The sequence below is a fragment of the Apium graveolens genome, chromosome 5 (assembly GCF_009905375.1).
Source record: "Apium graveolens cultivar Ventura chromosome 5, ASM990537v1, whole genome shotgun sequence".
Lineage (NCBI taxonomy): Eukaryota > Viridiplantae > Streptophyta > Magnoliopsida > Apiales > Apiaceae > Apium > Apium graveolens.
Genome location: NC_133651.1, coordinates 317,228,844 through 317,251,782, shown reverse-complemented (window position 1 = coordinate 317,251,782; position 22,939 = coordinate 317,228,844). Strand labels below are relative to the sequence as shown.

At 36.7% G+C, this 22,939-nt stretch overlaps 3 protein-coding genes across 7 annotated transcripts; all 3 read left to right on the top strand.

Annotated features, from left to right (window-relative positions):
• Positions 1-2,357: 2,357 nt before the first annotated feature.
• Positions 2,358-4,487, top strand: LOC141659595 (non-specific lipid transfer protein GPI-anchored 12-like). Its single transcript, XM_074466551.1, has 3 exons — positions 2,358-2,870; positions 3,412-3,474; positions 4,243-4,487. Exons 1-3 carry the CDS (start codon positions 2,486-2,488, stop codon positions 4,359-4,361), a joined length of 567 nt encoding a protein of 188 aa, XP_074322652.1. The 5' UTR covers positions 2,358-2,485; the 3' UTR covers positions 4,362-4,487.
• A 121-nt stretch (positions 4,488-4,608) lies between these two features.
• LOC141659594 (putative germin-like protein 2-2) lies at positions 4,609-8,594 on the top strand. 5 transcript variants are annotated; one of them, XM_074466550.1, is made up of 4 exons: positions 4,609-5,121; positions 5,294-5,522; positions 7,756-7,786; positions 7,907-8,594. In XM_074466550.1, exons 2-4 carry the CDS (start codon positions 5,508-5,510, stop codon positions 8,437-8,439), a joined length of 579 nt encoding a protein of 192 aa, XP_074322651.1. In that variant the 5' UTR covers positions 4,609-5,121; positions 5,294-5,507; the 3' UTR covers positions 8,440-8,594. The 5 variants fall into 5 exon arrangements, with proteins under 5 accessions (XP_074322651.1, XP_074322646.1, XP_074322647.1 ...); XM_074466545.1 differs by having other exon boundaries at positions 7,697-7,786; XM_074466546.1 differs by having other exon boundaries at positions 7,507-7,786.
• An 11,605-nt stretch (positions 8,595-20,199) lies between these two features.
• LOC141723891 (putative germin-like protein 2-1) lies at positions 20,200-21,180 on the top strand. Its single transcript, XM_074525834.1, has 2 exons — positions 20,200-20,355; positions 20,480-21,180. The coding sequence occupies exons 1-2, from the start codon at positions 20,235-20,237 to the stop codon at positions 21,079-21,081; spliced, it is 723 nt and encodes a 240-aa protein (XP_074381935.1). The 5' UTR covers positions 20,200-20,234; the 3' UTR covers positions 21,082-21,180.
• Positions 21,181-22,939: the final 1,759 nt, after the last annotated feature.

The following is a 22,939-nucleotide window of genomic DNA, read 5'->3' as shown; positions in this document are numbered from 1 at the left end:
CCCACCACAGAAAACAGATGACCCAAAATGCCTAAATTCGGAACTGATGCCCCAAAATACTCACCTGACACGCATGACGCATGTGGTACATGCGCATGCGCATCTTCCTTTTATTTCAGTAACCAAAAATTAAAAAAAGTAAAAAAAATAAATTAAAACAAGATACGCATTTGTGTAATGTGTAACTTTTGTTAAAATTTTAAAAAATATAAGTCCAGACACGCATACCTGAAATGTATATTCCTTTATGTATATTTGACAAATGCGTGTCTTTTATAAAATTGAATACTCCTTTTCAAAATACATATCCCGTCGGTATTTAGGGTGATACAATTCAGATCTGGGTATTTCGGGTCGTTGACGCTAAAATGTGGATATTTTGGACATTTTCCCTTTTTTTTCCGTGAGAGAAGAGTGGGAAAACGAGCTCCTAATTTCATCGGCTTTCTCAAGAGAGTTGCAACTTATTTTGTAAATCACAAATTATTATTATAGCGAAATCCTGAGTTTTCATGCACAAATCATAAAAAAGTATTAGTAGCCCATACTCTTAAAGCCCATGTTACTAATATGGGCCGACAGAAAGAGAAAGACTGATGGGCCGAAACTTGGTAACCCCAGCTACGAGATATGAGAGCAGCCTATGATAGGTGAAAACGTTTGGCCATAACTATCACCTCCCCTCTTGATTGGAACGATCCAAAGACTCCGGAGACATAACGTTAACATGGTTATAAGTTTCTTAAACAAGAATTCCCTTCATTCAACACAGGGATGGGCATTTCCCCCGCCCCGCCTGACCCCGATCCGATCCCCGTCCTGAACCCTGATCCGATTTCCGCTTCGTTTGGGACGGGGATTCGGGAATTTTTCGGATACGTTACGGGGATCGGGAAGATATATGTAAAAAATTCGGGGATCGAGGATCGGCCGGGGGCGGAGAGACACTTCTCTCCGCCCCGATCCCCGACTCTCAATCATATTTTAAATAAAAATAATATTGTATATATATAAATATCTCAAATAAATATTGAAATATATACAATATATTTTTATTTTCAATTTTTTATCTTCTAAATGATTTAAGTTTCCTTATCGTGATATTATTTTATTACAACAATATTATTTTTGTTCATTACTATACTAGAAATATATATTAATTTAAATTAAATTTAAACATTAATATTAAATTTTAAAAAAAATCTATATATTATAATTTATTATGTGAATTTTTATTGAAAAAATTTATTTAAAATTTAACTTTTATTAAACAAACAAAAAAAAAATCACCAATCCCCGCGGGGATCCCCGTTCCCCGCTATGTGAATTTTTATTGAAAAAATTTATTTAAAATTTAACTTTTATTAAACAAACAAAAAAAGAAATTTTTCGAATACCCGCGGAGATCCCCGTTCCCCGTTCGGGGCGGGAAACGGGGAGTAAAATAATCCCCGTTCGGGGATCGGGGCGGGTTCGGGTATCAATTTTGGATTCGAGGATCGGGGGCGGGGATAACACTCACCGACCCCGAACTGACCCGATGGTCATCCCTAATTCAACACATACTCACGTATTTTCAGACTATTTTGTATTTTCAATTACTCATAAAAAAATCAATTAATTTATTTTTATGTCAGAGATGAATCGGTAAATCATCCCTCACATTTTCAGGCCGAAGTCAAAACGATTAATTAATATGAAATCAATTTATTTGTCGACAACAAAATAATGTGAAATCAAAAGGATTAATTATTAAAACCTCAATTTTTTTTTGCCGCAATTAAAAGAAAAAAAAGGACAAAAAATGGGCGGTGTTAATTAAGGGGCATAACAAAATTTTGAAGTTAAGAGGGTATGAATACAAGTGGGAAAGAAAGAAAAAAAAATTGCGTAGCATTTTTAGACATCACATAGTTCCAGAGGATGTCACAATTTATGATAGTTAGGTTGTCGTTGGAACACTGCATCATTTACTTTCGCCTGCCTAAAGTTTCGGAACTACGTGTATATCTTATCGTGTTTATTACTTAAATGATTTCCGTAATAATGTCAAAAATATAATAAAATTAGAGATTTTTATAGTATAATTTCACCTTTTTTTTAATATTTTCAAATTTTTAGATGAATCAGTTACTCAACGATATAATATATTTTATTTAACGATAATAAGCGTGAATAGTAAGTATTCCCTCGGTTCCATTTATCGGTATAATGTATTAAATCACGATATTTGGTGAAAATTTTTATTCAACCATATTTTTTTTAATATGCATAATTCTTTTTATAAAACGGACATGTAAAATGGGACGGAGGGACCTGACGTGTATAAATAATGCAGGGACTGACCTACACACATCACAACACCTCATTCTCATTAATAGTATCAACTACATTTGCCTCCTCTGCAACAAATTTAATACTCTCTGTAAAGCCTTTGCCACAAAACTACTGCAAAAAAAATAGAGCAAAATTATTCTGCAGTGAAATGGCTTCACCAGCAATGTTAGTTTTAACAATGACGGTGATGTGTTACTACGTGAATGCACAGGCACCCGTCGGAATGCCTGTGCAATCACCTATGGCAGTCCCGGTGCCCAGCATGGCACCGGGACCTGCTGCTGAAACGGATTGCACCTCTGCAATTTTTGGAATGTCGGATTGTATAGAGTATGTCCAGCAAGGGAGCAATGCGACTAAGCCTATTCCTGATTGCTGTACCGAGTTTTCGGGGTTGTTGAAGAACCAGCCGAAGTGTCTGTGCTTGTTGCTTGGTGATACTTCTAGTTTCGGTATTGATATTGATCTTCAAAAGGCACTTCAGCTTCCAACAGCCTGTGGTCTTCAACTTCCCAGTCTTTCAAATTGTCCTGGTTAGTATATAATATCATAACTTGCTCTTAGTTTTCTTGTTACGTTCAGTGTTACGGGTTTCGGAAATCGGAATTATTCGGTTGAGATACCGATTTACGATTTATCAGACGATTTTAAAAAAATCGGATGATTTATCGGAAATCGGTCAAATCGGATCAATATTTTTTACCGATTTTTGAGCGATTTATCGGCGATTTTTGAAAAATCGGCCGATTTCTAGAACAGAGGTTACGTTTACTAATGAGTATCTGTTCTCATAAATTATCGGGGTGAGTGAAGATCAAACCCACAATCTGGGACGACAGAGGATATGCTTAAGATTAGGTTTCTCTGGTTGGTTGTATTCGACGAATTGAGATAGATTTGGGGGTAATTGGTTAAAATATCAAAACAAGCATATTGTTAGAAAGATCTTTCGATTGAGTGAATTTAATAGCATAGACATCTGTAGCCTATTTACAGAAGGTTTCAAGACTTGAAGATGTGTAAACGATAAGATCTAAGATTATGAACTAATAATCGCAATTTTTGCCTCTTCAGCTGCTCCAGGTTCAAGTCCAGGAGAAGCTCCGGGATCAAATGAAGTACCTGCATTTTCTCCAGGTATACGATAACATTACTATTGTGCTGTTATGTAATTGACAAACTAAATACTAAACTGTTGCTGTTAGAATCACAATTTGAAGAGAATCATTATTTAATCGAGGTACAGCATGAGAATCAGTACACATTTTACTTCGCGAAATATAATGCTTGCTGTTACAAAGGTCTGTTTGGCGAATCGGTTTATGAATTTTCTTTTCTGGGGGCAGAAACATTGACAAACAAACTAAAAACTTGGGAGGTTAATTAACATAGGCACCTGGAGAAAGGCCGAGAGACGATCTGGAATCGTCACCTGGTCTGAGTCCTCTCTTCCTCGCCTTTTTTGCTCGTCCGTATATTGCAATGAGATCAGGAGAGTTAGGCCTATGACAAATTTGCCAAAAAAGGAAATGCCAGCAACAACATTGATCATATATTGTCTATTTTTATCTCTGAAATTCTGTTTTAATCTCAGAAAACAACTAAACTCTCTGTCGTCAATCTTTGAGTCTATTGCTAATCACATCATCACTTCCAGGCCTAAATCTATCACGCAATTCATCATCTCTGCAATCACGCCTACTCCATGTCCGCTTATATTAGCCTTACACTCTCATAATGCCTGAAAAATGTTTTCTTCGTCACATATCTGCTTGCCTCTCCAGCAACGCCAATTAACGTATTCACAAGCCAACACATTACTCGTTGAAGATCACGAACGACTCACCTTCCACACACACAAACAAAACTTTCTCTAATTCTACGTCTTTTTCTGAAATACTGCAGGTGGCATGACACAAGGCCCGGGTGTGGCAGCCAGTCCAGGATCTGCAAACAACGCTCCAACTATCAGTGCCTTCGGGCTTGCCTCATTCGTTGCTGTGGCGATTTCTGTCTTTGTTTGACTGTACTAGTTCCTTTTTTGTTTCATATCAAATTATGCAAAATTTGTAAGACTTTGACATGTTCTTGGAGCCTATTATTTTGTTTATTCATTTCATATCAATACATTTACACTTTATTTGGCTAAAGTTGTAAACTACTTAAGGTTTACAATAATAAATCTCTTTGTCTAAGCTCAATACAAGAGAGAAGATTGTTCGAATCCCACGGTAGGAGAATTTATGATTATGCCTCATGAGTCAGAGCCCGTCGCTTAAATGCGGTTTACCTTGGTTCACGTGATTTACAAGATATTGCGTGAACCCGTACGGTTTACCTAGTGCGCACCTGAAGGGCAGCGGCTGCGAGTTACCTACAATAAAAAAAAGAAAGAGAAAATTGAGCTAAATTAAACCTCTGTTTCAAAACATATTTGCTAAACATTTCACAACAATCGGTTGTTAGCATACCGGAGTTTGCCCATGTATTCATACCAAAAACCTGCGTATTTACAAACATTCATATATATCCGATGAAACGGAGGGAGTAATAAAATTATTCATTAATTTGTAATAAAATTATTTATTAAGAACTCGTTACACTCCAATTTCTTTACTTCTTAGTTACGTTAAATTTCTGTACTTTCCGTTCTTAAAAACTCGAAAACTTGCTATTTCGGGAAGTAGAGAGGCTAAGAAGATCATATTCATAGTTTCTTAAGATCAAACATTCTATAATTACAACCTGCAATACCTATAGATTATACAGGTACAACATCATCAGGTACTTTCCTAACGCTCGTTATTGGTTCACATTTTCGAAAATCTCGATGATGCTCTTGTTATGTTCGATAAAATGCTCCATACTTTCTGTTATCGAATTTACAAATGTAAGAGTACTCAGACTTTTTGTTTAGAAATATGCGTGTTTTAAGCATTTTGCTTGATATTTATAGGTGCACGCCCTTTGTTGACCAAAATACCCGTGTTTACGTGTTTAACTCCAACCTATTCTCGTATCTATAAATCAAGGGTGTGCACGTATCAGCGTTTTCTTTATCAGGTGATGTTTTGTTCGTGCTTGTTGCTACCTGAAGATGATGATAGATTCAAGTCTACAGATTCAACAGAGTTTCAAGGATGCACATGGAAAATTAAGATCACCCCCCTATGATAAAACACGAGGTATGGTCAATTGAGCTTATCGTTTTCAGTACTTATATCATCAATTAGATTTTGTTTGAAGCAATCAATCAGATCACCAGGAAGTTAATCCCTTGTTCCTGTATAAATTACAACTTGTCATTAACATTTAACGAGCACATCCTGGTCATATTGTTGGATTAATGTATCAACTTTAAGTTTTGAAAATGTAGTTTCACATGTATAATTTAGCATAAAATACATTTCCTTTAGGGGGGATAATTGTATTTGTCTGTGTAATTGGTTGTCATTTAAAATGAACCTCGAAAAATTAAATGCTTCCTAAAGGAATAAAAAGTCTGGATATCGGTGTGTTTACCCTTTCTCCAAATTTGGACCACATTAGCTCTAAAGAAGTTTCAAATGAGGAAAGGAGCTCAGGTAACGTACTTGTAAAGAAATAGTTAAGACCGATAGAAGCCGGAGCGTCTCATGATAGCTTAGGAACTGTGAGCTGATTACCAATTGTTGGAATCACAACTGGTTGTTTATATGATTACATATGCTAAATGTCATGTTTACACCTCCATGTGCGTTTGTTCTTACTCTTCTTTCTCCCATGAAGCGTCTATTGCGACTTTCTGACTATATACACCAATTCTTTTATATACTTCTTACACTTTGTAGGGTTTGACTCAAACTTTTGAGATGAAATGTAACACAGATTTGGATATCCATCTTGGAGAACTTAATTTAGTTGTCTGAACATCATTAGCTTTACCTGCATTGTTTGATGTAACTGAAATGTGAGCCACTCTTCTGTCGCTTGGTAGCAAACAATTTCAATGTTTTTGGTTTAACATTGAACAGTACATATTGCTATCCGATTAAGTTTCTTCCAATCTGCATCAGACATGGTTTGAGGCTTCCAATATTTGCGTTCCAGATAACTAGATTCTTTGGACTAAGACATGTTCAAGAATCAGCGAAAAATAAGTTGTTTTGACCCCTGAAGCAATTCCCTAAAGTTAGCTGCTGTGTTCTGATTCTACCCTAGTCTTCTCTCTAGTTTGGTAGCTCCTGCCCGCTGAAACTATTTCGGCTCTTCTAGGCTAAATACATACCCTAGGAACACTAATTTAATCGGGATTAATGACAGACCAACCAAATTAAATCCTCAATGTTATAGACATGGGATAACTTAATTAATTACCAGGGGGCTTCACTTGGTACCGGGACATCTCCACATGGAGGAAACCAACAAATCCCTATTTCTCCCCATTCCTGCCAACCCTCAAAAAGTTATTCTGACAAAATGCAGAATTTTTTAGCCAAATCTCTTCCACATTTTTAATATATATTTACAATGAAGTAAACTATATAGACAGTCATTTACCGACCTCATGAAACAAGGGTTTGTATCGTCTTCAAGATCATTCCTTAACAAATTGTATATATTCAGTATATCTTTCATTATTACTGCATTATCTATGAATCTATTGTTGCATTCCTTAATAGAAAGAACTTTTGAATCAATTACTAAATATGCTAATGTCTATGGTTTTGATCGAAGTTTTTTTAGCATACTGAAGTGTTATGGACAGAATACGAATCAGCTCATACTTATAGTATAAGACGGATTATGTTGTTAGAAGATGGCCTAATTTGTTTGTGTACTAGTAGGAAGAGGATGTATTATGAAGCTACCTAACATATTTTTAGGCACTCTCTCTAATATGATGCATATAGTTCTTCCTACTATGAAGGTGTCAGACATTATAGCGGTAACTGGTTTCATATAGAGAACAAGAAGTATAAACTTTCTCCCTTCCTAATTGATTAGCTAATTTTGAACTGAAATGGTATAATTTAAGTATGCCAGGTAATTGGTCTGTATAACCTTTATTGAATGCTAAAAACAGAGATGAAAGAAGAAGCATATACGTCATCTATCTTCGATAACTTTTACTGCCAGTCTCTTGATTATGTGAACAATCCAATTAATTAGGCTCGTTCTTGCATTCAGGGCCATGAGTATGTGTTTCTGTCTTTTATTCTAGTTGTCACACTTCGCCTCCTATGGTTTTCTATATAATCGCGTAATGTTTATTCATTTCTAACGGTGAGCAATTCAATATTTTCTCAACTTTGATTAACTCTCACGAGAATCATTAAATCTCTAAAGATGGCACTGGGCTCCAACATTCTTTTGATAGGATTCGTAAGTACTATAACGTGCTTTGTTGCTTTGGCTTCTGATAATAATTCTGTTCAGGACTTCTGTGTTTCTCAGGCAAAAGGCTCAGGTATTATACATGCTTAACATCTATAACGCGTTCAATTTTGTTCTTATTTACTTTGTCGATAAATATCTATCTGAGAAACTTCAAGCAATTTGATAAATTTTCTTCTTTGATCATTCTTAGCTGGTGAATCAGTTTGCAAGGACCCCAAGACTGTAAATGAAAACGACTTCTTTACTACCGGTTTGCACATATCAGGTAACACATCAAATGCAGTTGGATCATATGTAACTCTGATCGATGCTGCTAGGATTCCAGGGCTGAACACACTAGGCATTTCTTTAGCTCGTACGGACTATGCTCCTCTGGGAACTAATCCTCCACACACACATCCTCGTGCAAGTGAAATATTTACAGTCATTGAAGGAACATTGCGGGTAGGATTTGTCACTTCAGAATTTCGTCACATAACCAAAGTACTTAACAGAGGTGATGTGTTTGTGTTCCCAGAAGGTCTTGTGCACTACAGCCAGAATATCGGAAATGGTAATGCAGTAGCGATTTCCGCTCTGAACAGTCAAAACCCTGGAATTTACTTTGTCCCAAATGCTGTGTTTGGAGCCAAGCCTGACATATCTGCTGACATTCTTACTAAGATTTTCCAAGTAAACAAAAACGTAGTTGATGAATTGCAGGCACCATTTAAGCAGATGTGATGAATTTGCCAATGTAGTGTGTTATGGCTGTTTAATCATTGCTTATTAGTTACTTGTCTGTGAAATTGACATACTCCTTTTGTATGACAATATGCTTGTTAACATCAAGCCTAAATAAAAAATTTAGTGATGAATGAAGGTGCTTTATTATTATTTTTCTTTTCTTCTTAAAACCAAACCTCAAAATGCTTTGGCGATTTTTATCCATCCTTCCATTTTGAAAGTAGATTTTTATTTACACCGATGAAATACCCATCATTTGATAATCGGGTATGTCATTTGTGAATGGAGCCCATTTATTTGTGAACGGGGCATTTAATAATATGTTTACACAATATCCATTTGTCAATGGGGTATATTATACAAATGAAATATCTATTTGCCATTTTGATATCCCAATTGTTAAAATTACGGTAAATGTTAGGATTCGTGGAGCCAACTCTCTTAACAATTCCTTGTTTGTATCGACTTTGCACCATGGGAAATTCTGATTAATCGTAGACGGGGCTTATGGATTTAAGTTTGCAAAGATCGGGTCACAAAGTAATATTTTTTGTAAAAATTTGGTCAACAGCCAGATTGATTGGTCAAAAATCAATCTAATTAACAGAATGAATTTTTAAAAAATTAAAAGGTTAGAAACTTGAGTAAAAATTAAGAGAAAAAATTATTCTCGGACATATATTAACTATTTTATACGTTTTAATCGTAGAGTCTCATAGTTTTTCGTCTCAAATTGACACATAATTCAGAAGTTTGATATTGAAAATTATATTTATCTAATTATATATATTTTTTTAAATACTCCATATTTTATAAAAATATGTTAATTGTATATTTATAGCTAAAATAAAACAAATATATTAAAAATAATATTATGCCAAATTAATTCTGATTAATGGTATAATTAATTAAACCAACCAATTGATCCCTTGCTGGCATCATTAACTATGATTCTCGTTTTCCCTGTCAAAAAAAAAACTATGATTCCCGTTCCGCTTTTTATAAAAGTGCTCAACGCATCCTCGCGGTGGTGAAATAATGAACGTCATTAAATGTTGAAGTAAGGTCCCAATATTTTATACTTATATTATTAAGGGGACTGCTATTCACCACTAGCCTTCTGGGACCACTGCCGTGCTACAGACAACTAGGACTTACCAGCTCACACAATGATTGGCACTATCTGCACTATCTTCCAAATTAGTTTGTCAGGGAATTAATAAGAACTTGTCCCTATATGTAGCTATCTTATCTTTTCATTTTGAGACTATGTAGTTTGAATGAATATTTGTGTGCTGAGAAACACTTTACTCTGCATTTTTTCTGAATCATTCATCTGTCTTTGATTTGATTTAATGATGAATGTCATTTATCTGTTTTGAATCATTTTTGTTATCATGGTATCAGAGCTGTCAAGTGCTCTGTAGCTGATTTCTATTTCTGAGCCTATACACTATTTGAAAGTGTTTGTTTACATTGTTGTTTTTTTCAAATCTACTTTTATCAAGCTCAGGTTTTTTTTCCAAAAGTTGTGTTATATCTACCAACTCTGTTTATCTTCTTTGAGTATTGATAGCTTCCAATGCTCGTTTGTCATATCAAGACATGGTGAATTCTTTGTTTCTTCATCCCTCAGACAATCCCAGTTCCATTCAGGTGGAAAAACTCTAAGGAAGCTCAGATTACAGAGCATGGAAACGATATATGGAAATCAGCTTGTCATCTAAAAGAAAGTTGGGGTTTGTCAAAGGAACTGTACCATTTCCTGCAGATGATGCATCCAAGGCAGAGATGTGGAAGACTTGTGACAACATGGTAATATCCTGGATAACCTTTAATCTTTCATCTGCTATTTGCAAATCTGTCATTTATATGCATACTTCAAAAGAAATCTAGAATAATCTTGAGCTGCGTTTTTCACTTACAAATGGATCTCGAAAATATAAATTGAACAAAAGTGTTTATGAAATAAAACAACACACCATGTCTGTCACTGATTATTATACATCTCTAAAAACAATCTGGTAAGAGCTTGATGCTATGAATGTGTGTTGCCTACAATAACTGCACCTACATCAGAGGTTGTCAAATTGCTAAGTGAGATTGAGGTCGAGAAGGAGGAATATAAACTTTTCCAGTTTTTAAATGGTCTTAATGATGTGTATTATTCTCAAAGGAGTCAGATTTAGTTGATCACACCATTACCTAGCGTTGAAACTGCTACTGCCATGCTCCAGCAAGAAGAAACTCAACGAGATCTCTTTACCAATAAAGACTCGGAGCATGAAATCCTTGCAATGTATAGTAAGGGGCAACCATCAAAGGTCTATAACTGCACTGCCTGTGGAGCCAAGGGACACACGGCTGATAGATGTTGGTCAGTTATCGGATATCCAAAATGGCACTTGCAATATAAGGGTCCTGGAGCTACACCACTGCAAAAGCCTACTCCTAGAAACAACTCTGGAAACATGGGACCTTTTAGAGGCAAGTGGTCGAGCAACAATAGACAACAACCCTTTAGAACTGCAAATGCAGCTCAAGCTTCAGACTCTTCTAGTGCTGATGGTTTTTCTCCTCAACAGTTAAGTCAAATTGCTCAACTAATGCAACTATCTGGAATGATGAGCTGCAATGCCTTTGTTGGTGATTCTGGTGCATGGATTATCGACAGCGGAGCATCTGATCACATGACTGCAAATCTTTCTAACTTGGTGTCACCAGTTGCTGTCACTTCCAAAAATCACATCAATCTTCCTACAGGGGCTACAGAACAAATCACTCACACTGATACTTCTATTCTTCATAATGGCCTGCACTTGTTTGATGTACTATGTGTTCCCTATTTTAAACATAATCTCTTGTCTATTCAAAAACTCATAAAACACACCAATGTTGAAGTCAAATTCTTACCCACACACTGCATTATACTTGATGTCACAACCCAAGCTATTAAGGCTGTAGGAGAAGCAAAACATGGACTGTATTATCTGGTTCACACTAATAAACCTACAACTTGGTTGTCTAAATTTCAATCTGCATCTGCTTGTTTGAATGCCAACTCCAACCCTAAATCACCCCATGTAACAGTATGGCATCACAAGTTAGGACATGCACCCCTGTCTAAAATCAACCTGATCCCTGAAATCTCAACCACAAAAACTTCCTCTCAGATTTGTGTAACCTGTCCCATGGCCAAATTTACCAAACTCCCATTCACTCTAAGTGACTCTCATGCTCATAAAATATTTGACCTGGTACATATAGACATATGGGGGCCTTACAAGGTGTGCACTAAGGACAATATGAAATATTTTATGACAATTGTGGATGACAAAAGCAGACATACATGGGTTTCCCTGCTTAGACAGAAATCAGAAGCTTTCCCTGTCATTGAAGCCTTCTGTCAATATGCTAAAAAACAGTTTGACACACCAGTCAAAGTCATAAGATCTGACAATGCCATGGAATTTCGAGACTGCAAGTGTGCTTTGTACTTTCAGAAAAAGGGGATAATGCACCAGACATCCTGCTCTCACAGACCTCAACAAAACGTAAGAGTGGAAAGAAAGCACATGTACATACTTGAAGTCTCTAGAGCTCTAAGATTTCATGCTAATTTACCTATATCATTTTGGGGTGATTGTATTATGTGTGATGTTCATATTATAAATAGATTGCCCTAATCTATTTTAAACAACACCACTCCTTATCATGCCTTATTTAATGAGTCTCCTGATTACGACTATCTTAGAGTGTTTGGGTGTCTGGCCTTTGCTAGTAATCCAGAATTTATCTCAGATAAATTTTCTGCTAGGGGTGTACTTGTTAGCATGAGCTGTAAATAAGGTTGATTGGTAAGATATGTGATTAGTATCAATCTCTCGCATAAAGTTTGTATTTCCACAATCTTAGCCAGGTGTTTTGTAATTAGTTATTGTAGGTTTATTTTTCCATATTTAGCAGCCTGTACATACTATAAGTACATGATCTGTACTCGAGAACAAATGAATGAAAAAGAATTACAATTCATCATGGTATCAGAGCCAAGAACCTAGGGCTTGCGGACTCCATTTTTTTCTCAGAATAATATCTTAGAAACCAGTGTAAGATGGGAGATCATACCCCCGCTACACAAAAATCACAAACAGATGACCAAACCCCTTCACAACATCCATCCACCGGAAATTCTCAAACAGATCCTTCAGTACTTGCAGACCTGACATCGAGTATATCACAAATATTGAGGCACGCAACAACCTCAACAATTCATGAACCTGTTGCTGCACCAATCGGCATCAAATTAGATGGTACAAATTACGGAATCTGGTCCCAAGTGGTGGAGATGTATATCTCTGCTAAAGATAAATTGGGATACATAAATGGAGACCTTCAACAACCATTAGAAGTTGATCCTAATTTCAGAAAATGGAGAACTGAAAATTCAGTGGTGAAAAGCTGGTTAATAAATTCCTTGGACCCAAAACTAATTGGAAACTATATCAGATTTCCAACCGCAAAGGCGGTATGGGATGCTATTGCTACAACATATTTCGACGGCACTGATACATCACAAGTTTATGACCTTAAAAGGAAGGTGATGAGGCTCAAACAAAATGGCGGATCAATGGAGACATACTACAACTCTCTCCAAGGCCTGTGGAGAGAGATCGATTTCAGACGGCCAAACCCTATGAAATGTGAAGATGATATACAAAAATACAACTCTATGATACAGGAAGATAGAGTTTATATTTTTTTGGACGGACTTGATGATCGTTTGGATAGAATTCGTGCTGATGTGCTTCAACTTCAACCATTTCCTACGGTTGAACAGGCCTATGGCTATGTCCGTCGGGAAGATCTTAGACAGACGATAATGTTAAAAAAAGAGGAAACCACAACTAGCATGGTCATGTTATCGAAAGGTGGACGAAAACCACAACAAAATCCACTTCGCATGATTACAAATGGGAGACCGGATACTTCAATGAGATCAAAAGCACAGATTAGTGATGAAGGTTGTGCACACTGTGGGAATACAAAACATACTAAAGACACTTGTTTCAAACTACATGGATATCCGGATTGGTGGCAAGAACTTAAGGCAAAAAAAAATGTGAAAGTGGTCAGGTTGCACTTGTTAATGCTGAGAACACTCCTTCAATATCCACCAACCCTCATCTCTCTCTTATTACTCAAGAGGATATGTCAACTGCTGCTGCTAATTGCTCTCGTGTCCACACTGACTCAGGTAATTGTAAGTGGATAATTGATTCGGGAGCGACTGACCACATGACTTTTGATCCAAAAGACTTCACTAAAACAACCCAACCAAGGAGGTCATGCATTATAAATGCAAATGGGGTGAAATATCCGGTTACAGGGGCCGGAGAAGTGGCTGTTTCGTCCTCTTTTTCTCTACCAAATACATTACTTGTTCCTGCTCTATCAAATAATTATTATCAATAGGACAAGCTACTAAGGAATTAAATTGTTGTGTTCTAATCTATCCTGAATTCTGCTTATTTCAGGATATTCTCACGAAGAAGATTATTGGTCGTGGTACTAAACGAGAGGGGTTGTACTACATGGATGACTTTAGTGTTGGGCAGGCGAACATTGCTAGTCATAGTAGTACTAAAGAAAGAGAAATTTGGGTGTGGCATCACCGACTGGGGCACCCGTCTTTTCCATACCTAAGACATATGTTTCCAAGTTTGTTTTCCAACCTAGACATTACATTGTTCAAATGCAAATCATGTATTTTAGCTAAGAGTCATCGAGTTTCTTATCCAACAAATTTGAAAAAATGCGAGACACCATTTACGTTAGTTCATTCTGATGTATGGGGACTTGCTCCCATTCCAAATTTGTCTGGTTTTAGATGGTATGTGATTTTTGTGGATGATTGCACACGTATGATTTGGTTGTACCTAAAGAAAAATAAAAGTGAGGTATTTGGTATTTTTCGGTCTTTTCATGCTATGATTAAAACACAATTTTCAGCTAAACTTCAGATCCTTCGTTCTGATAATGGTGGAGAGTATGATAATAAAGAAATGCAAGAATACTTTCAAATGCATGGGTTACAACATGAAAAAACATGCTCTCAAACACCACAACAAAATGGCATAGCGGAAAGAAAAAACAGACACATACTTGAAACAGCCCGGGCACTTTTAACCTCGTCAAATACACCTCAACAATACTGGACAGATGAAATTACTACTGCTGTCTATCTGCTAAATCGAATACCATCTAGGGTGTTGAACTTTAAAACCCCATTACAAGTTCTCTCACATCATGTTTCTCTCCCTTCTATACTTATGCTTCTGCCAAAAATATTCGGATGTGTGGCTTATGTTTATCTACACAAAAATCAACGAAGTAAACTGGATCCATGTGCAGCAAGATGTATTTTTCTGGGCTACGGACAACATAAGAAGGGATACCGATGTTACGATCCTCTTACCAGGCATTTATACACGACAATGGATGTTACATTTCTCGAAAATGAATATTTTTTTCAGGAACCAGGTCGGTATTCTTCTCTTCAGGGGGAGATTTCTAGTAAAAATCTGAATATGTCCAATGATCATGATTGGGAAAATTGGTCGTGCTTCCAGGACACACATGTGAGAAATATGGATGTGACAAATATTGAAAGTATGGCTCCAGTAAAATTGATAAATGAAATGGGAAATGATGTGGGTGAGACGAGAAATGGAGACATGCCTTTAGAGGAGAACAATGACATAGAAGATGTACAAGACCAGCCCCTCTCGTTCCAGTATCAACCGATATGTCTTCTTCAGAGAATAATCTTGAGGTACCATCTTTAAATAATTCTGATACTAAAGATTATTCTACTGGTTACAAGTTGCCTTTCAGGTATAATCGTGGTAAGCCACCTAATAGATGTTCACCAGATCATGTAGAAGAAAGGACAAAATATCCGATTGCTAATCATGTGAGTACTGAGAAGCTGTCACCGCCACTCAAGACATTTGTGCACAAATTGTCTAATGAACACATTCCCAACACAGTACAAGAGGCTTTGAATGATCCAAAATGGAAGAGTGGAATAATTGAAGAAATGGAAGCTCTAGAAAAGAATGATACATGGAATCTTACACCACTACCAGAGGGGAAGAAAACAGTAGGTTGTAAATGGGTGTTTTCTATTAAGTACAAGGCGGATGGAACAATAGATCGGTACAAAGCACGACTTGTTGCAAAGGGATACACACAATCATACGGCATTGACTATAAAGAGACATTTTCACCTGTGGCAAAGCTGAGTACGGTTAGGGTACTGCTATCACTCGCTACAAATTTAGACTGGCCACTTCACCAATTTGATGTCAAAAATGCGTTTCTTCACGGTAATCTTGAAGAGGAAGTGTACATGGACATCCCACCCGGTTTTACTGGCTCACACGCTGGATTAGTGTGTAAGTTATTGAGATCGTTATATGGCCTGAAACAATCCCCGAGGATGTGGTTTGGGCGGTTTACTTTGGCAATGAAGAAGTACGGATTTAAACAAAATAATTCAGACCACACTCTTTTTCTAAAACATCGAGGAAAGTCTGTAACCGCTCTTTTAATTTATGTCGATGATATGATAATTACCGGGAACGATGAGAAGGAGATCGCAAATCTTGAAAAATATCTAGCAGCTGAGTTCGAAATGAAGAATCTTGGAGGACTAAAATATTTTCTAGGAATCGAGGTGGCTCGATCAAATCGGGGAATATTTCTCTCGCAAAGAAAGTATGTACTTGACCTACTTGCTGAGACCGGTATGCTTGACTGTAAACCAGCAGAAACACCAGTAGTCCAAAATCACAGGTTAAGAGAGTATCCAGACCAGATGCCCACTAATAAAGAGAGATACCAATGACTTGTTGGAAAATTAATTTATTTATCACATACGCGACCAGACATTGCATATGTTGTGAGTTTGGTAAGTCAGTTTATGCATAACCCTGGTAAAGAGCACATGGAAGCCGTTACTCGAATCCTACGATATTTAAAAGCATCTCCTGGAAAAGGTATTATGTTAAAAAAGAATAAACATCTCCGAATTGATGGTTACACAGACTCCGATTGGGCTGGAAACATCACTGATAGAAAGTCTACTTCAGGGTATTTAACATTTGTTGGAGGCAACTTAGTCACTTGGAGAAGTAAAAAACAAAAAGTTGTTGCATTATCTAGTGCTGAGGCTGAGTTTCGTGGCATGGCTAAAGGACTTTGCGAACTTCTTTGGTTAAAGGAATTGCTGAAGGAAATTGGTTATTCATCTGACTCGGTCATGAGATTGTTTTGTGACAATAAAGCAGCTATGCAGATTGCACAAAATCCAGTTCAACATGATAGGACAAAACATGTTGAAGTAGATAGACACTTTATTAAGGAAAAGCTTGAGGCCAATATAGTTCAATTCCCATTCATTAAATCAGAAGAACAATTAGCCGATATTCTTACGAAGGGTATTTCAAGCAAGGTATTTCATAGCGCTTTAGACAAGTTGAGCATTGAAGACATTCATGCACCAACTTGAGGGGGAGTGTTATTATGAGCTGTAAATAATGTTGATTGGTAAGATATGTGATTAGTATCAATCTCTCGCATAAAGTTTGTATTTCCACAATCTTAGCCAGGTCTTTTGTAATTAGTTATTGTAGGTTTGTTTTTCCATATTTAGCAGCCTGTACATACTATAAGTACATGATCTGTACTCGAGAACAAAGGAATGAAAAAGAATTACAATTCATCATACTTTTGCTCCTGTGGCCAAGATGACCACAATGAGAACTTTGTTGGCTATAACTGCAGTTGCTGATTGGGAAACTATACAAATGGATGTCACCAATGCCTTCCTGCATGGTGACCTCCATGAGACAGTGTATATGAAATTACCTCAAGGCTATTCTCATGTTGGAGATAGAATTACAGTTAATACCCGGTACACAAAATCTGATCCTGAGTTGGTATGCCTTCTATTGAAAGCTCTGTATGGCCTCAAGCAGGCACCATGCCAATGGTTCTTCAAATTATCTACTACCTTGTTTAAATTTGGATTCTCTCAGTCAAAGTCTGACTATAGTCTGTTTCTTAAAAAATCTGACTCTAGTATCACTGTTGTGTTAATTTATGTAGATGATCTTCTTATATGTGGCAGTGATAATTCTGAGATTCACAATCTTAAAGACATGTTATCCCAAACATTCCACATGAAAGACTTGGGGCCCTTGAGATATTTTTTGGGACTTGAAGTGGACAGAATAACTGCTGGTTTTTTCTTATCTCAACAAAAGTATACCATGGATCTTATTCAAGAATATGGTCTGTTATCTGCAAAGCCTCTAAAGTTACCTCTTGAAGCGAACATCAAACTTACTACAGATAAAGATGATCTCCTACCTGATGCCAAAGTCTATCAAAGGTTGGTGGGTAAATTAATTTACCTCACTATTACTAGGCCTGACATAGCATTCTCAGTCCAACTGTTAAGCCAATTCATGCAAACTCCTACAAGTGCTCATCTACAAGCAGCAAAGAGACTCCTCATGTACTTGGTTGGATCGACATCTCAAGGAATATTGTTGGCTACTAACAGTGCTGCACAACTCTATGCCTATTGTGACAGCGATTGGGCTAGTTTTCCCAATACTAGACGCTCAACAACAGGCTATTGTATTTTCTTTGGTAATTCTCCAATCTCCTGGAAGGCCAAGAAATAGACCGTGGTGGCAAGAAGCTCTGCTGAAGCAGAGTATCAGACAATGGCCCTCACAACATGTGAGATTACATGGCTAACTGCTCTGCTGAAAGACCTTGGCTTTGGACACATTCCTGCTGCTATAATTCATTATGATAATCAAGCAGCTCTCGCCATAGCTGTCAATCCTGTCCTACATGAAAAATGAAGCACGTTGATGTTGATTGTCACTATGTTCGAGATGAAATCAAGGTTGGACACATCATTCCTGCAAAAGTCTCCTCTAGCTCTCAGGTTGCTGATATTCTGACCAAAGTCCTACATGTCTCTCTTCATCAATCACACGTGCACAAGCTGGCTGTTATTGTGCCTCACAACCAGCTTGAGGGGGAGTATTAAGGGGACTGCTATTCACCAGTAGCCTTCTGGGACCACTGCTGTGCTATAGACAACTAGGACTTACCAGCTCACACAATGATTGGCACTATCTGCACTATCTTTCAAATTAGTTTGTCAGGGAATTAATAAGAACTTGTCCCTACATGTAGCTATCTTATCTTTTCATTTTGAGACTATGCAGTTTGAATGAATATTTGTGTGCTGAGAAACACTTTACTCTGCATCTATTTCTGAATCATTCATCTGTCTTTGATTTGATTTAATGATGAATGCCATTTATCTGTTTTGAATCATTTTTGTTATCATATATTGTACTCTTCTAGCGCAACCCACAACATAAATTAAGATTTTATACTTTTAAACACTCCCTTTCAATAAGATTGTATAATCGGCAACATGAATCATCAAACAAATAACAACATAAATAACAATCAACCATATATAAATCATCAATCAATAACAACATAAATATATTTAGATACAGAAGGGGGAGGACTCCCTAAATAGAGCTCTGGTTAAGTATATAGTCAAGTTCTATGAAAACCACGTTTTCGTTGAAGACCACGGAGACCACTTATGTTCTGCAACTAAAATCTTGCATAAAAATATTGCAAAACATATTATTTGCGAATAATATTCTACAAAAATCATTATTATATTCAAAATCTTAAATATCATACATGTACCGCATGAAGAACATCACAAAAAGTTTTATTCTACGAAACATGTTTAATTTGCAGAACATTTGTTCAAATTGCAGAACATACACATTATACTTATTAAACTTAAACGATCTTCAACAATTTTAATGAATTAGTGATATTCATAGAACATACTTCACAAAATAATATATTTCATAGTGTTTTAATTGCAGAACATAAGTGGTCTCCGAAGTTTCCGATAAATATGTGATCTCCATAGAACTTTTCTCAGTATAGCATACTAATAGCAATTGGAAGAAATTACTATATAAATACTAATAGCTAGGTTTTGATAAGAGTTTTATTGCATACTCATAATTGCACAAACCCAAATCAGCTCAGACTTATGGTATAAGTGAAGAGAGATTTTGTTGACTGCTATTAGAACATTAACATAAGACCTGAAAAGTGTCAATCTCCAAAGATTTTGGAGCGACCGGTTCATTAGCATGATATGCGTCTGGTTCCTTAACAAATGCAGATGGCCTAATTTGTTTGTGCAAGAATAGGATGATGATATCTAATGAAGCTATACCTGGCAAAATATGATTCATACATAAAAATGTTTGACAACTTGACATTATACTTGTAATTGCTTTCATATAGAGAACAAGAACTACAAGCTTTCTCCCTTACTAACTGATTGGTTAGTTTTAAACAAGTATGGTTAAAATCAAGTTTTCCAGGTAACTGGCATGTACATCCTTCATAGAATGCTAAAATACACAGATGAAAGAAGAAGTTTATACGTCATCTATCTTCGTTAAATTTTATTGCCAGTGTCTTGATTATGTGAACGATCCAATTAATTAGGCTCGTTCTTGATTAAACGCGTAATGTCACACTTCGCCTCCCAAAGTTTTCTATATAAACGCGTAATGTTAATTCATTTCTAGCGGTGAGCAATTCAATATTTTCTCAACTTATTAACTCTCACGAGAATCATTTAATCTTTAAAGATGGCATTACGCTCCAACATTCTTTTCATCGGATTCATAAGTACTATAACTTGCTTTGTTGCTCTGGCTTCTGATAGTAATCCTATTCAGGACTTCTGTGTTTCTCAGGCAAAAGGCTCAGGTATTGAACATGCTTAACATCTATAACGCGTTCAATTTTGCTATTATTTACTTTGTCGATAAATATCTATCTACCTGAGAAATTTCAAGCAACTTGATAAATTTTCTTTTTTGTTTACTCTTAGCTGGTGAATCAGTTTGCAAGGACCCCAAGACTGTAAATGAAAACGACTTCTTTACTACCGGATTGCACGTGGTAGGTAAAACACCAAATGCAGCTGGAGTATCTGTAAATTTGATCAATGCCGCGAGGATTCCTGGACTGAACACTCTCGGACTTTCTCTAGCTCGTGTCGACTTTGCTCCTTTTGGAGTTGGTCCTCTACACACTCATCGTGCTAGTGAAATTCTAATAGTCATTGAAGGAACAGTGCGGGTAGGATTTGTCACTTCTGGTCCAGAATATCGTGGTATTAGTAAAGTCCTCAACAGAGGTGATGTGTTTGCGTTCCCAGAAGGTATTCACCACTACAGCCAGAATCTGGGAAATAGTAGCGGATTAGGATTTACTTTTTTTAGCAGCCAGAACCCTGAAATTTACTTCTTCAGAAATGCTGTGTTTGGAGCCAAGCCTGAAATATCTGCTGATATTCTTGCCAAGTCTTTCCGAGTAAACGGAAACGTAATCGATGAATTGCAGGCGCCATTTAAGCAGATGTTAAGGTTTCAGATTCACCAGCAACTTGCCAATGTAGTGTGTTATGGCTGTTTAAGCATTGCTTATTAGTTACTTGTCTATGAAATTGACATACTCATGTGTCACAATATGCTTGTTAATATCAAGCTTAAATAAAAATCTTAATGGTGAATGTAGGTGATTTATTATTATTTTTCTTGTTTTCTTAAAACCAAACCTCAAAAGGGTTTTGGCTATTTTTACTACGGAGGCTGGGTAGTATTATCCCCGCCCCCAGCCCGCGACTTTAAACCTACTCCCCGGCTAGAGATGCACAAAAGGCCCACCGGGCCGGGCTTTGACCGGGCCTTAAAAAGCTCGGTCTTTGACCGGGCCGGGCTTTTCGGGCTTTGACTTTGACCGGGTCGGGCCGGGCTTTCCGGAAATGTCAAAGCCCATTTGGGCCCTCGAGGCGGGCCTAACCGGACTTTTTTTCGGGTCGGATCGGATCGGGCCGGGCTTTTTTCTAATTTAAATCGGATCGAGTATTATTAGAGATTCCGAAGAATACATATGTTAGCAACTAGATCATCGTAAAAATGTATTAGTTTACATGGAATATTTTATGAAAACATTACTTCGTTGAAAATATTTAAGTTCGACAAAAAATAAACATGTTTATATAATATATTTTATCATTGTTATGATAACAATGATATCATTGTTATGATAACAATGATATCCAAATATATATAGTGTACTTATTATATCTTTTTTCATTATTTATGCAACGAAGTATATAAATAATATTATTAATCACAAATATGTAAATATATATGTGTTTAAAGTATTATTTATATTTATAGTAAATGTGAATTTATAAATATATAAAAAATATATTAGAATAATCAGATTATAACCGGATTTTTTCGGGCTTTTAATCGGGCCGGGCCGGGCCGAAACCCGGGCTTTTAACCGAGCCGTGCCGGGCCGGGCTTTGCCTAAAAATATAGGGTCCGTCGAGGCCCGAAGCCCGGGCCGGGCTTGACCGGGCTTTGACCGGATCAGGCCGGGCCAGATTTTCGGGCCCGGGCTTTTTGTGCATCTCTATCCCCGGCCCATTCCCTGTCGGGTACTATATATCATTCCCCGTCCCCGGCCCAAGCGGGGATCCCGCGGGTAATCGGAGATATTTTATTTAAATCAAAATTTCTGTTAATTTTTTTTTCCATGCAATATATATACAAAAAAAGTATCAAAACAAAACATTAAACTACAAATTCTAATAATTTTGTCTTTTTATACATGAAATATTTATGTAATATCAAAGTACATTTGTAATACTTCACTCTGACCTTATATTTTGAAAAAAATAGCATCTAAAAACATCTCTAACAACATAGAAAATACAAATTGTTCGTAGCACTTACATATTTCTTGAAGATAAATAAGAATATATAAATATATTGTAGAGCAGGAAAAAACCGGGTAAGGGACGGGGATCGGACCGGGTAGACATAAAAAACCGTCCCCGGCCCGTTCCACGATTTTTTTCCGAAATCGTCCACATTCCCCGACCCGTACCCGCAAAAATCCCCGAATCCCCGCCACTTTCGGTGCGGGGATCGGGGTGGGATCGGTCGGGCCGGAGTCCGTGCCCATCCCTATTTTTTACCCACCTTTTCCGAAAGATTAACAAAAATTTGCATTTTAAAAGTAGATGTTTTATTTATCCCAGTGAGATACCCACCATTTGATAATTGGGTATCTTGACTTATACGAAATACTCATTTATGAATAGGGTATCCCAATTTTTTTTTTAGATATCCATTTGTTAATTTGAATATCAAATATAATATATTTTCATAATACTCATTTGTCAATGGGTTATATTATACAAATGAAATATTCATTTGCCAATTGGGTACTTCAATTGTTAAAATTAGCAATCCCTTACAAAAACTGTTAT

Bases quoted from the DNA above. Each gene is read 5' to 3' on its own strand.
- LOC141659595 (XM_074466551.1), top strand. From the start codon at position 2,486: ATGGCTTCACCAGCAATGTTAGTTTTAACAATGACGGTGATGTGTTAC. The intron at 2,871-3,411 runs GTTAGTATATAA...TTGCCTCTTCAG, and splicing joins CAGTCTTTCAAATTGTCCTG to CTGCTCCAGGTTCAAGTCCA. The intron at 3,475-4,242 runs GTATACGATAAC...GAAATACTGCAG, and splicing joins AGTACCTGCATTTTCTCCAG to GTGGCATGACACAAGGCCCG.
- LOC141659594 (XM_074466545.1), top strand. From the start codon at position 5,435: ATGATGATAGATTCAAGTCTACAGATTCAACAGAGTTTCAAGGATGCA. The intron at 5,523-7,696 runs GTATGGTCAATT...TTCTTTTGATAG, and splicing joins CCCCTATGATAAAACACGAG to GATTCGTAAGTACTATAACG. The intron at 7,787-7,906 runs GTATTATACATG...GATCATTCTTAG, and splicing joins TTCTCAGGCAAAAGGCTCAG to CTGGTGAATCAGTTTGCAAG.
- LOC141723891 (XM_074525834.1), top strand. From the start codon at position 20,235: ATGGCATTACGCTCCAACATTCTTTTCATCGGATTCATAAGTACTATA. The intron at 20,356-20,479 runs GTATTGAACATG...GTTTACTCTTAG, and splicing joins TTCTCAGGCAAAAGGCTCAG to CTGGTGAATCAGTTTGCAAG.